Source organism: Heterodontus francisci, chromosome 1, assembly GCF_036365525.1.
Source record: "Heterodontus francisci isolate sHetFra1 chromosome 1, sHetFra1.hap1, whole genome shotgun sequence".
Classification (NCBI taxonomy): Eukaryota; Metazoa; Chordata; class Chondrichthyes; order Heterodontiformes; family Heterodontidae; genus Heterodontus; species Heterodontus francisci.
The window spans coordinates 98048677-98062142 of NC_090371.1; the positions used below are offsets into that span (position 1 = coordinate 98048677).

At 43.8% G+C, this 13466-nt stretch overlaps 1 protein-coding gene across 9 annotated transcripts in view; it reads left to right on the forward strand.

Moving 5' to 3' along the window:
* The window catches only part of ddx4 (DEAD (Asp-Glu-Ala-Asp) box polypeptide 4), a 163119-nt gene that overhangs the window by 79959 nt on the left and 69694 nt on the right, over positions 1 to 13466 (forward strand). For 8 of the 9 annotated variants that reach the window (XM_068033103.1, XM_068033076.1, XM_068033140.1 and 5 more), the window contains one exon: positions 12482 to 12559. The exons of the other annotated variant lie outside the window; for it this stretch is intronic. In XM_068033103.1, the coding sequence (XP_067889204.1) occupies positions 12482 to 12559 (78 nt within the window). The remainder of the gene's footprint in view (positions 1 to 12481; positions 12560 to 13466) is intronic. 9 annotated transcript variants of the gene reach the window in all.

The following is a 13466-nucleotide window of genomic DNA, read 5'->3' on the forward strand; positions in this document are numbered from 1 at the left end:
CTTCCACTGCTACCCTCTGTCTTCTATGACTGAGCCAGTTCTGTATCCATCTTGCCAGCTCCCCTCTGATCCCGTGTGACTTCACCTTTTGTACCAGTCTGCCATGAGGGACCTTGTCAAAGGCTTTACTGAAGTCCATATAGATAACATCCACTGCCCTTCCTTCATCAATCATCTTCGTCACTTCCTCAAAAAACTCAAATCAAAATTAGTGAGACACGACCTCCCCTTCACAAAACCATGCTGCCTCTTGCAAATAAGTCCATTTGTTTCCAAATGGGAGTAAATCATGTCCCGAAGAATCCTCTCTAATAATTTCACGACCACTGACGTAAGGCTCGCCGGCCTATAATTTCCTGGACTATCCTTGCTACCCTTCTTAAACAAAGGAACAACATTGGCTATTCTCCAGTCCTCTGGGACCTCACCTGTAGCTAATGAGGATGCAAAGATTTCTGTCAAGGCCCCAGCAATTTCTTCCCTTGCCTCCCTCAGTATTCTGGGGTAGATCCCATCAGGCCCTGGGGACTTATCTACCTTAATGCTTTGCGAGACACCCAACACCTCCTCCTTTTTGTTAATGAGATGACTGAGACTATCTACACTCCCTTCCCTAGGCTCATCATCCACCAAGTCCTTCTCCTTGGTGAATGCTGATGCAAAGTACTCATTTAGTACCTCGCCCATTTCCTCTGGCTCCACACATAGATTCCCTTCTCTGTCCTTGAGTGGGCCAACTCTTTCCCTGGTTACCCTCTTGCTCTTTATATATGTATAAAAAGCCTTGGGATTTTCCTTTAATCCTGTTTGCCAATGATTTCTCATAACCCCTTTTAGCCCTCCTGACTCCTTGCTTATGTTCCTTCCTACTGTCTTTATATTCCTCAAGGGATTCGTCTGTTCCTAGCCTTCCAGCCCTTACAAATGCTTCCTTTTTCTTTTTGACGAGGCTCACAATATCCCGCGTTATCCAAGGTTCCCGAAACTTGCCAAACTTATCCTTCTTCCTCACAGGAACATGCTGGTCCTGGATTCTAATCAACTGACGTTTGAAAGACTCCCACATGTCAGATGTTGATTTACCCTCAAATAGCCGCCCCCAATCTAAATTCTTCAGTTCCTGCCTAATATTGTTATAATTAGCCTTCCCCCAATTTAGCACCTTCACCCGAGGACTACTCTTAACCTTATCCACAAGTACATTTAAAACTTATGGAATTATGGTCACTGTTCCCGAAATGCCCCCCTACTGAAACTTCGACCACCTGGCCGGGCTCATTCCCCAATACCAGGTCCAGTACGGCCCCATCCCTAGTTGGACTATCTACATATTGTTTCAAGAAGCCCTCCTGGATGCTCCTTAAAAATTCTGCCCCATCTAAGCCCCTAGCACTAAGTGAGCCCCAGTCAATATAGGGGAAGTTAAAATCACCCACCACTACAACCCTGTTACCTTTACATCTTTCCAAAATCTGCCTACATATCTGCTCCTCTACCTCCTGCTGGCTGTTGGGAGGCCTGTAGTAAACCCCCAACATCGTGACTGCACCTTTCTTATTCCTGAGCTCCACCCCTCCGAGGTGTCCTCCCGCAGTACAGCTGTGATATTCTCCTTAACCAGTAATGCAACTCCCCCACCCCTTTTACATCCCCCTCTATCCTGCCTGAAGCTTCTAAATCCTGGAACATTTAGCAGCCAATCTTGTCCTTCCCTCAACCAAGTCTCTGTAATAGCAACAACATCATAGTTCCAAGTACTAATCCAAGGTCTAAGTTCATCTGCCTTGCCTGTTATACTTCTCGCATTGAAACAAATGCACTTCAGACCACCAGTCCCGCTGTGCTCAGCAACATCTCCCTGCCTGGTCTTCCTCTTAGTCTTACTGGCCTTATTTACTAGTTCCCCCTCATTTATTTCACTTGCTGTCCTACTGCTCTGGTTCCCACCCCCCCTGCCACACTAGTTTAAACCCTCCCGAGTGACGCTAGCAAACCTCGCAGCCAGGATATTTGTGCTCCTCCAGTTTAGATGCAACCCGTCCTTCTTGTACAGGTTCCATCTGTCCCTGAAGAGATCCCAATGGTCCAGATATCTGAAACCCTCCCTTCTGCACCAGCTGTTCAGCCACGTGTTTACCTGTACTATCTGCCTATTTCTAGCCTCACTGGCACGTGGCACAGGGAGTAATCCTGAGATTACAACCCTAGAGGTCCTGTCTTTTAACTTGCTACCTAACTCCCTAAACTCCCCCTGCAGGACGTCGTCACTCTTCCTGCCTGTGTCATTGGTACCGATGTGTACCACAACCTCTGGCTGTTCACCCTCCCTCTTCAGAATGCCCCCTGTCCGTTCAGAGACATCCTTGACCCTGGCACCAGGGAGGCAACATACCAGCCTGGAGTCTCCTTCACGTCCACAGAGGCGCCTATCTGTGCCCCTGACTATAGAGTCCCCTATAACCGTTGCTCTTCTGCGCTTTGTCCCTCACTGCTGAACAACAGTGCCAGCCGTGGTGCCACTGCTCTGGCTGCTGCTGTTTTCCCCTAATAGGCCACCCGCCCCCCCCCCCCTCCCAAACAGTATCCAAAACGGTATACTTGTTAGAGAGGGGGATAGCCACAGGGGATTCCTGCACTGACTGTCTGCCCCTTCTAGCGGTCACCCATCTATCTGCCTGCACTTTGGGTGTAACCACTTCTCTAAAACTCCTGTCTCTGACACTTTCTGCCACCTGCTTGCTCCTAAGTGCATCCAGTTGCTGCTCCAACCGATCCGTGCGGTCTGTGAGGAGCTGCAACTGGGTACACTTCCTGCAGATGTAGTTGTCCGGAACGCTGGAAGCGGCCCGGACCTCCCACATCTCACAGGTGAAGCACTTCACCCCTCTAACTGTCATTTCTAGCACTATTTAATAAATAAAAATAAATACTTATTAAATCCTTACTAAATTGTTATAATTAACGATATGGTTCCTAGTGCTAGATTCCTACTATAAATATTAAATGCTGACTAAATACACTTAAACCTAAGAAAGCCTGTTTGTGTTGGTTTCTTTGCCTTATAAATGGAAAATGGTGAACAAGGATTCACCAAGGGGGAGCTAAAAACACAGTGTGTTTAAAAAAATTATAAAGTTTTATAGTAAGACCAGGTGAAGGCTGAAAGGGAATCCTAGACCTCTTTCTCACCTGGTCGTGACAAAAGGCTGGCTGTACTTTGTCACCAGTACTGTATGAGATGCATCCAAGAATACTTGGGGAAGTAAGGGTGGAAATTATGAAGGAACTGGCTATAATCTTCCAGTCCTCTTTGGATATGGAGGTGGTGGTGGGGTGGGGGTTCACGGGCGTGCCTGAAGACTGGAGAACTGCAACTGTTGCACCTTTGTTTGAAAAAGAGTGCAAGGACAAGCCCAGCAACTACAAGCCAGTCAGTTTAACCTCAGTGGTGGGAAAGCTTTTAGAAACGATAATTGTCACTTGGACAAAAGTGGACTAATTAAGGAAAGCCAGCACGGATTTGTTAGGACAAATTGTGTTTAACCAACTTGATTTGCGTTTCTTGATGTAATAGAGAGGGCCGATAAAGTTAATGGACTTCCAAAAGGCATTTGATAAAGTGCCACATAAGGGGCTTGTCAGCAAGGTTGGAGTCCATGGGGATAAGAAGGGACAGTAGCAGCATGGATACAGAATTGGCTACGTGACAGGATACTGTAGTTATGAACGGTTGTTTTTCACGCTGGTTCCCCAGGAATTGGTGTTGGTTTCCCTGCTTTTCTTGAGAAATATTAACGACCTACACTTGGGTGTACAGGGCACAATTTCAAAATTTGCCGATGGTACAAAATGTGCAGCTGTTGTGAACTGTGAGGAGAATAGTGGTAAAGTTCAAGAGGGCATAAACTGGTGGAATGGGCAGGCAAGTGGCAGATGAAATTTAAAGCAGGAAAGTGTAACGTGTTTCATTTTGCTAGGAGAGGCAATATAAGTTAAAGGGTACAATTCTAAAGTGGGTGCAGGAGTAGAGGGACCTTGGGGTATATGTGCATAAGTCATTGAAGGTTGCAGGGCATGTCGAGAAAGCAGTTAATACAGCATGGGATCCTGGGCTTCATAAATAGTGGCAGAGTACAAGAACAAGGAAGTTATATAAAGTTGTATAAAACAGTGGTCCAGCCTCCACAGGACTTGTGTCCAGTTCTGGGCACCATACCTTAGTAAAAATGTGAAAGCGTTGGAGAGGATGCAGAAAAGATTAATGAGAGTGGTTCTAGGGATGAGGAACTTCAGTTATGTGAATAGATTGGTGAAACTAGTTCTGTACTCCTTGGAGACTAGGAGATTTGATTTGAGGTGCTCAAAATCAAGAGGGGTCCGGACTGAATAGGTAGGAAGAAAATGTTCCCCTTGGTGGAAAGGTCGAGAACCAGAGGACTCTGATTTAAGGTGATTGCCAAAGAAGCAATAGCTACATGAGGAAAAAGCTGTTTTTGTGCAGCGTGTGGTTAGGGTATGGAATGCACTGCCTGAGAGTGTGATGGAGGCAGATTCAATCGAGGCATTCAAAAGAGAACAGGATAATTATCTGAAGAGAGAAAATTTGCAGGGCTACAGGGAAAAGGCAGTGGAGTGGGACTAGGTGAGTTGCTCTTACGAGCTGGCACAGACATGATGGGCTGAGTGGCCTCTTTCTATGCTGCAAACATTTTATGATTGTATAATATCAATGGATTGATCAGGTGGGCAGGAAAGCGGCAAATGGATTTCAATCCAGAGAAGTGTGTGGTAATACTTTTGGGAAATGCTACCAAGGGAAAGGAATAAACCAGAAACATTTTATGGTGTACTAATGTCCTTTAGGGAATGAAATATGCTGTCCTTACCTGCTCTGGCCTACATGTGACTCCAGACCCATAGCAATGTAGTTGACTGTTGTAAATGTCCTCTGAAATGGCTTTGCAAGCCACTCTATTGTATCAAACTGCTACACAGTCTTAAGAAAAGGAATGAAACTGATCGAACCACCCAGCATCAATCTAGGTATCGCAAATGACAACGGCAAACCCAGCCCTGATGACCCTGATACAGCACCGAAGCAGGCCCTTCATCCCACTGAGTCCGTGCCGACCATCGACCACCCATTTATATTAATGGACAAAAGAGCTGAACTCCAGAGGTGAGGTAATTGACTGCCCTTGATATCAAGGCAGCATTTGACAGAGTGTGCCATCAAGGAGCCCTCGCAAAACTGGAGTCAAGTGAAATTGGGAAAATTCTTCTAGTTGGAGTCATACCTAGCAGAAAGGAAGATGGTCATGGTTGTTGGAGGTCAATCATTTCAGTCCCAGGACATCACTGCAGGAGTTCCTCAGGGTAGTGTCCTTGGCCCAACCATCTTCAGTTGCTCCATCAATGACCTTCCCTCCATCATGAGGTCAGAAGTGGGGATGTTCATTGTGCAATCAACAACGAACCATGTTCACCATTCGCACCTCCTAAGATACTGAAGAAGCCCGTGTCCATGTGCAGCAAGACCTAGATAGCATTCAGGCTTTGGCTGATAAGTGGTAAGTAACATTTGTGCCAGACAATGACCGTCTCAAGAGAATCTAACCATCTCCCCTTGATGTTCAATAACATTATGATTGCTGAATCCCCCACTATCAACATCTTGGGGGTTACCATTGACCAGAAACTGAACCGGACCAGCCACATAAATGCTGTGGCTACAAGAGCAGGTCAGAGGCTGGTAATTCTTTGGCGAGTAACTCACCACCTGTCTCCCTAATGCCTTTCCACCATCTACAAGGCACAAGTCAGGCATGTGATGGGATATTGTCCGCTTGCCCGGATGGATACAGCTGTAACAGCACTCAAGAAGCTCGACACCATCCAAGACAAAGCAGCCTGCTTGATTGGCACCCTATCCACCACCCTCAACATTCACTCCCTTCACCTCTGCACATTGGCAGTAGCGTTTACCATCTACAAGATGCGTGGCAGCAACTCATCAAGGCTGCTTTGACAGCACCTTCCAAACGCGTTACGTCTACCACCAGAAGGACAAGGTCAGCAGCTGCATGGGAACACTACCACCTGCAAGTTCCCCTCCAAGCCACACACCATCCTGACTTGGAACTGAAGCTAACGTGACAGGCTGATGAGGTGGTCAAGAAGCCATACAGGATACCTTATTGGCTGAGATCTAGAGCTGGGAGGTTATGCTTGAACTGAATAAAACACTAGTTAGACCACGGGTAGAACATGGTGTACCTTTCTGGTCACCACATTACAGGAAGGATGTGATCACTAGCAAGAGTACATAAGAGATTCACAAGGATGTTGCCAGGAATGGAGAATTTTTTCCATCTCATTGGAGCAGAGGATGCTATGGGGAGATTTAATTGAGGTGTATGAAATTTGAGGGGCTAGGTAATGTGGATAGGTCGGACCTATTTCCGTTAGCAGAGAGGTCAGTAACCTGGTGGCATAGATTTAATGTATTTGGTAGCAGCATTGGAGGGAGTTGAGGAATTCTTTCATTCAGCGGGAGGTGTGGGTGTAGAACTCTCTCTGAAGTGAAAAAACACTTGGAGATGCACTTGGAGTGACATAACCTACAGGGCTACAGAACATGAGTTGGAAGGTGGGATTAGACTGAATAGCTTTTTCAGCTGGCACGGGCTGATGAACTGAATGGCTGCCTTCTGTGCAGTAAATCTTTCTAGTTTCTACGTACTTTTTAAAAATTACGGTATGCTTTTCCTTTTGTTCAGAGTTAAGCATAGCAGCTGAATACCAAGAGGACTAGAGGCATTAATTTAAATCTTAAAGACTTAATTGATTTCGATGATATAGCAAATGGTTGAGTACTTGTAATGATTTTATGATCAGTTCTGTCAAAGGTCTAGTGGTATACATGGACTTTCAGATTGACCTTTTTGTGAATGTAGAATACAGTGGATGGCAATCTAAGTTTAATGATGCAGGTTGGGGACCTAGAATGGTTGACAGAGGTATGAGTCAGTGCTTGATTTTCATTGGGTTACTGGGCATATGATTTAAAAGTCTTTTATCAATATGGTTCTCTTCACTTTCTTCTACATTAATTGTAAATAGTCACACTTCATCACATCCAATGTCTTATTGGGTTGCAAATAAGATAATTAAGTAAATAGAGAAGACATAAGCTTGCAGAATGTGTTTTATTGGCAAATTAATTTCAATACAGTTAAGTGTGAGATGGTACATTTTGGTAAGAAGAACAAACTGTTTGGCTGATAAGAGTCTGAATGGGGTAGAGGCGCAAAGGGATCTAGGGTGCAGATACACAAATCGCTGAAAGTATTGACTCAGGTTAATAAGGTCATTTCTTTTTAAGAAAGCGAGCCAAGTACTGGGGTTTATGGAAAAGCAGAAAAATTGTGAACTTAGATTGAGCCTTGGTTAGACAACAAAGTTCTGGTCTCCGTATTATAAAAAGGATATACAGGCAGCGGTACAAAAAAGGATTCACTGGTTAATTCCAAAACGCAGGATACACATCAGGAAAGATTGAACAGGCTGGATTCTTTTTCTTCTAGACAAAAGAAGGGTGACCTGATAGACACCTATAAGACAATGAAGCAACCAGAAGCTCAGTCATGCTTGTAGACTTAACATAAAACATCCCAAATCACTTCAAAGAGGCACTATAAAACAAAATATGACACCGAGCCACGAGATAGTAGGATTGGATGACCAAAAGCTTGGTCAAAGAAGGTTTTAAGAAGTGTCTTGAGGAAGAATGCACTGAGAAGTTTCGAGAAGGAATTCCGGAACCAAGAGCCCAGGCAGCTGAAGGCACAGCACCAGTGATGAGCATTGCTAATTGCAAATTCTGGCCTCTTGGGAGTGACTGAAGAGTGCAGTTATCTTGGAGGGTTTTGGGGCTGGAAGATTTTACGGGGGAGGGATTTGCAAACAAGGGTAAGAATTTTAAAATCGAGGTGTTGCTGTAAGATTTAGGTTTGGGAGTCAGCTTCCCGAAGAAGGGGATTGAGCTCATAATGTGGTATTAAAATAGTTCAAGAAACAATGAGTATTAAGAAATAGTATTTTAAATATGATGCATAAGCTAAATAGACAGAAAAGATATGACCTGTAACAGTTTGAAATGATTACTGATCCCAGATCATACGGTGGGATAGAACAGCGTTGGCAGTCTCCCTGACGGATGCGGCAGGTGTGTTGTAGTGGTCTCTCCGGTCCTCAGTTGTCTTGAGCTAACCAAAGTGTTGGGCCGAAGCCTAACACTCAGCCGAAGCCAAGCTTCAGGAACCTCCCCTTCTTTCCTTCAAAGAGTGACTGACTATTTCCCTCCCATGTACCTGTTTATATACTTTATTTCTAGGGGTTGTTAGTTCACCCCATGTCAGTTACTTGTTTGAAGTCTTTGAACCAATGAATACAGGACAGGTACCTGAGGCATCTGGGTCATCACCTCCCCCTTGTCCATCACTTCAGCTTGAGGTCAAATGTTAATTTTCATTTGATATGTGCAGATAAGAGAGTATACAAGGCACTAGAAGACTCCCTTGTATCTGCGTAGGAATGTCTGTGGTGTCTAATGGCTTTTATATGACCCCCCCCCTTGGGAATGTCATCCCCTATCTTGATGACCCAATGTTAGGAACTGCTTCTCTGTCCCTTTTGAGAGAGAAAGGAAAACCGCTCTTCTCGAAGTCTGTTTCATATTGTGCCTAATATTTCTATAAGAATTCTATATCACTGAGAAGTAATATTTCTAAAGGGGTCCCATTTATTACTTCACTTAATGGGAGCCAATGTCGGTCAGCAAGCGCAGGGGTGATAGGTAAATGGGATTTGCTGAGAGTTGGGACCCAGGCAGCAGTTTTCAAAGTTTATGGAGGGTAAAATGCCGGAGGCTTGCTCGGGGTGCATTAGAATTGTCAAGTCTAGGCAACATGGATGAGGGTTTCAGCACCAGATGAGCTGAGGCAGTGGTGGAGTCAGGCAATGATATGGAGGAGAAAATAGGTGGACTTAGTGATGGCACGATTATGTGGTTGGAAGCTATGATTAGCTATGATCCCAAGGTTGCGAACAGTCTAGTTCTGCCTCAGTTGCCAGGGAGAGGGATGGAATTGGTCACTGGGGATTGGAGTTTGTGGCAGGTACTGAAGATTGGCTTCGGGCTTCCCAATATTTAATTGGCGAACATTTCTACTCATCCAGGACTGGATGTAGGACAAGCAGTCTTACAATTTAAGTGACAGTGGAGGAGTCACGAGAGTTGGCAGCTGGGTATAGTCAATGTACATGTGGAAACTGATATGTTTTTGAATAATGTTGCTGTAGGGCAGCATGTAGTTGAGAACTAGGAGGAGGCCAAAAATAGATTCTTGGGTCACCAGAGGTAACTGTGCTGGGGTGGGAAATGAAGCAGAAGATGAGAAGGAAACCAGACAAGTACAGTCCCACCCAGCTGAACGATGATGGAGCGGCTTTGGAGGAGGATGGTGTAGTAAACTGTCAAAGGCTGCAGACAGATCAAGAAGGACAAGGAGGAATAGCTTATCTTTGTCACAGACACCTAGGATTTTCATTTATTGTAACTCTTACTTTGAACTGGAGTAGCCACATAAATACTGTGGCTCCCCTCCTGACCACCTGACTCCCCGAAGCCTATCCACCATTTACAGGGGCACAAGTCAGAGTGTGATGGAATACTCTGCACTTGCCTGGATGAGTGCAGCTCCAACACTCAAGAAGCTCAACACCATCCAAGACAAAGCAGCCTGCCTGATTGGCACCCCAGCCACCACTATTAACTGTTCGCTCCCTGTTCCATTGTTGTACAGTGGCAGCAGTGTGTACCATCTCCAATAAGCACTGCAGCAATTCACTACGGCTCCTTCGACAGCACCTTCCAAAACTGTGACCTCTACCATGGGCGGCGCAGTGGTTAGCACCGCAGCCTCACAGCTCCAGCGACCCGGGTTCAATTCTGGGTACTGCCTGTGTGGAGTTTGCAAGTTCTCCCTGTGTCTGCATGGGTTTTCTCCGGATGCTCCGGTTTCCTCCCACAAACCAAAAGACTTGCAGGTTGGTAGGTAAATTGGCCATTATAAATTGCCCCTAGTATAGGTAGGTGGTAGGGAAATATAGGGACAGGTGGGGATGTGGTAGGAATATGGGATTAGTGTAGGATTAGTATAAATGGGTGGTTGATGGTCGGCACAGACTCGGTGGGCCGAAGGGCCTGTTTTAGTGCTGTATCTCTAAATTAAATTAAACTAAACTAAACCACCTGTAAGGACAAGGGCAGCAGATGCATGGGAACACCACCACCTGCAAGTTCCCCTCCAAGCTGCACACCATCCTGGAACTATATAGTCATTTCCTTTACCTGTTGCTGAGTCAAAACCCTAACAGTACCGTTGATGTACTTACACCACAAGAACTGCAATGGTTCCAGAAGGTGGCTCACCACCACGTTCTCCAGGACAATTAGGGATGGCCTTGCCAGTGATGGTCATATTCCAAGAAAGAATTTTTAAAAAAATCAATTTTATGCCACTAGGGGTCCCTCTTTATAAACACTGGAGTTTCCAGCCGCCACATAACTAAGCTTAATGTTTAGGGAGCAGGAAGTGTATCTGGGAACAGGATAGAGAATATATTTGTATATAAGGCAACGCGTATTGTTACTCTGCTTACAAAGCAACCTGATGCTGATTTAACTGGGTTTATGTCCCGATGTAAACCAGAGGATTGGGAACTGAGATCAATTGCAGTGTCCTTGGTTGAGTGAGCCAGGATTGAACCTGAAAACTTAGTGGTCTCTAGGACTTGTGATCAACTGGATAAGCTCATTAAGCTACCAGGAATGGCTTTATAACTCTACCTCACATGGCTGCCATCACACAACTGGCATTTCTGTGTTGAGGCCAAATATTTACTTCTCCAAAAATCCACTTTGAAAGGACAAAATCTGTAGCTGGGTGATTTTTTTTTTTCCCCTTTCAAGTAGACACAGCAGCAACATAAAATGGCAGTGATTTGTATTTTGAAAAAAAAAACTTGCTTGATTAGGCCAGGCCTAATGTTCCCAGACTTTTTGCTTGACTGGTATTGAGAGTGTATAGTCTTCAACCAGCATCAGTTGGAATGGGGAACCGGAAATGACCTGATCGCCTTTGAGACTTGAAAATAGCTTTTTTAAAAAAAATATAAGATTGGGGGTACTTGAATATTAAATGTACTTTCCTTAATTGAAACAACACCCATCCCAGTATAATTTGCAGTGCTACTAGTGAACAATATACTATGCTGTTTAATGAAATGATTATGGAAGTGTTCCTTTTCCTAATATATGGTAGTGTATTCAGGTAAGTTTTTTTTTTAGTAGTAAGTCAGATTTGTGCAAGCATATGAATACCTACAAGAGATTTGTTTCTCTTTCCTCCTGCCCATGCACAGATCTGAAGTCTGCCCTTTTCTTGGCCAATGCTGCGTTTTATATCCAGTGTTTGGGGGGGGTGGGGGAGTATTTATTTTGTTGCTAAAAGAGTAAGGGCCACATTATCAATATCCTGTCTCCCAAGTTAATACACATCAGATTTGTGCATTACTCTGTCCATTAATTAAATTAAAATTATGCTGTGTAACACCTTGGTAGTGGTTTCTTCAATCCAATGCAGCTGGTGATCATTTAATTCGGATGCTTTCATCCGTGCAGTTGAGGTTTTGAAGAAGCAATTTTATGAAAAAATGTTGCCTGAAGTAGTAATAGGGTATCAATTGTCTAACGTGTGACCCATTATCTGTGGATGTTTCAATGCTGCAGTATTTGTGATGTCTTTTACTGAGGGGTATTGCTTAAACGAGAGTTAGAAAAGGTTTTTGTCTGTTGAGCACAAGTCTAGTTTTACAAGTTCATTGGAATTGTCTGTTTTCGAGTATTAAATGTTGAACTTTATTTTTCTGTAAACTGGCACAGCATGACCTAGCGTGTCCTGTGCCTTGAGATGCATGATCCCTAGAAGCTGGCTGCTGCCTAAAGAGATTACAGCCAGAAAGTCAGGTGCTTTCTCTGCATGGAGAGAAAATGGGTTGGTATATATCTTGCTTTTGCTTCTTGGCATTACACCAGCAGCTTTAGGAACAGACTGTCTGTCTATCCACTTGGAATTGAGGAATGATGTATAGATTTGAGAAGGAAAGGACATCATTAGTTGTGTGCAGAGCAGTTGAAGGTTGCTTTTGGAATTGTTTTTCATTTGACTTGCCCAATTATTTACCCTGTTACTTGAACATCAACAATTTCTCAGCTTTTTTGTTTTAGTTGGAAGCTATCATCCCTTTATGTTTAAGCTACTGTATTTGGTCCCTTAAATCAGGCTTGTGGGTGAATTTTGACTTTTTGTTCTTTTCTGAAGAAAGGAGCACTAATGGCTTTTTCTTTAAATTCAAGGATCTGGAGATGGGAATGGTTTTGACACGAGCGATAGCTATATATTTGGCAAAAGTGGTGGATTTGGGAAGCGACAAGGTGAGTTTCCATTTATAGATTTTTTTTTTTTGAATTTGGGAATTTAGCTGATTCAAAATTGTTTTTTAGCTGGCAGGTGAAAGCACAGCTACCAGATTTTGTTAGAATGATGAGGGAAACTTTCTTTTGGCTTTTGTGCTTGTCACGCTCTAACTCTGGCTACCAAAATACTGCACCAGTGGCAGAATACCTCTCCTCTGACTGCAGTCTTAAATACTTTGCATATCTCTAGTGGCTATTTGTTCCAGTCGTTGAACATAGAATGAATATAGGTTTTCAATTACTGTTTAAATTTTGGGGATTATTTCATTCCTCCCAGGCTCCATGGTGATCAGTTAGAGCATTTTGAAGTGACCAATTGTGTAGGTTAAAGGAGTGTCATTGGTCGTATGTATCTCCTTTTTTCAGAAGGATTTTGGCAATGTATTTCATAGTAGGCTTATTAGAAGCATTCAGACATGTGATTTGGGGGAAATGTAGCAGCATGGGTTGAAAGCTGGTTGATGGACAAGAGAGCTGGTGTAAATGTGTGTTACGTGGACTAGCAGAAGGTTGGAAGTGGTGTACCTTTTAAAGATAAGTACAGGCTCCATTCTTGTATGTAAAATAATATGGACTTGAATATAGGTAACACCATTGGGTTATAAGCAAATGATAGTAAGAGGTTTGGCAAATAGGGAGGAGGGCTGTAAAAAAAAAAAACTTGATACAAGAACAACAAAATTTTGTGAATGCTAGAAATCTGAAATAAAAACCGCAAATATTGGAAACTCAGGCAGCATCTTCAGAGAGAGCAACAGAGTTGATGTTTTGTGTTGTTGACCTTTCTCAACACCGGAAGTTAAAGATTTAACAAGTTATACGCTAGTATGGAGCCAGGGGAAATGGGGAGGTCTGTGATCAATAG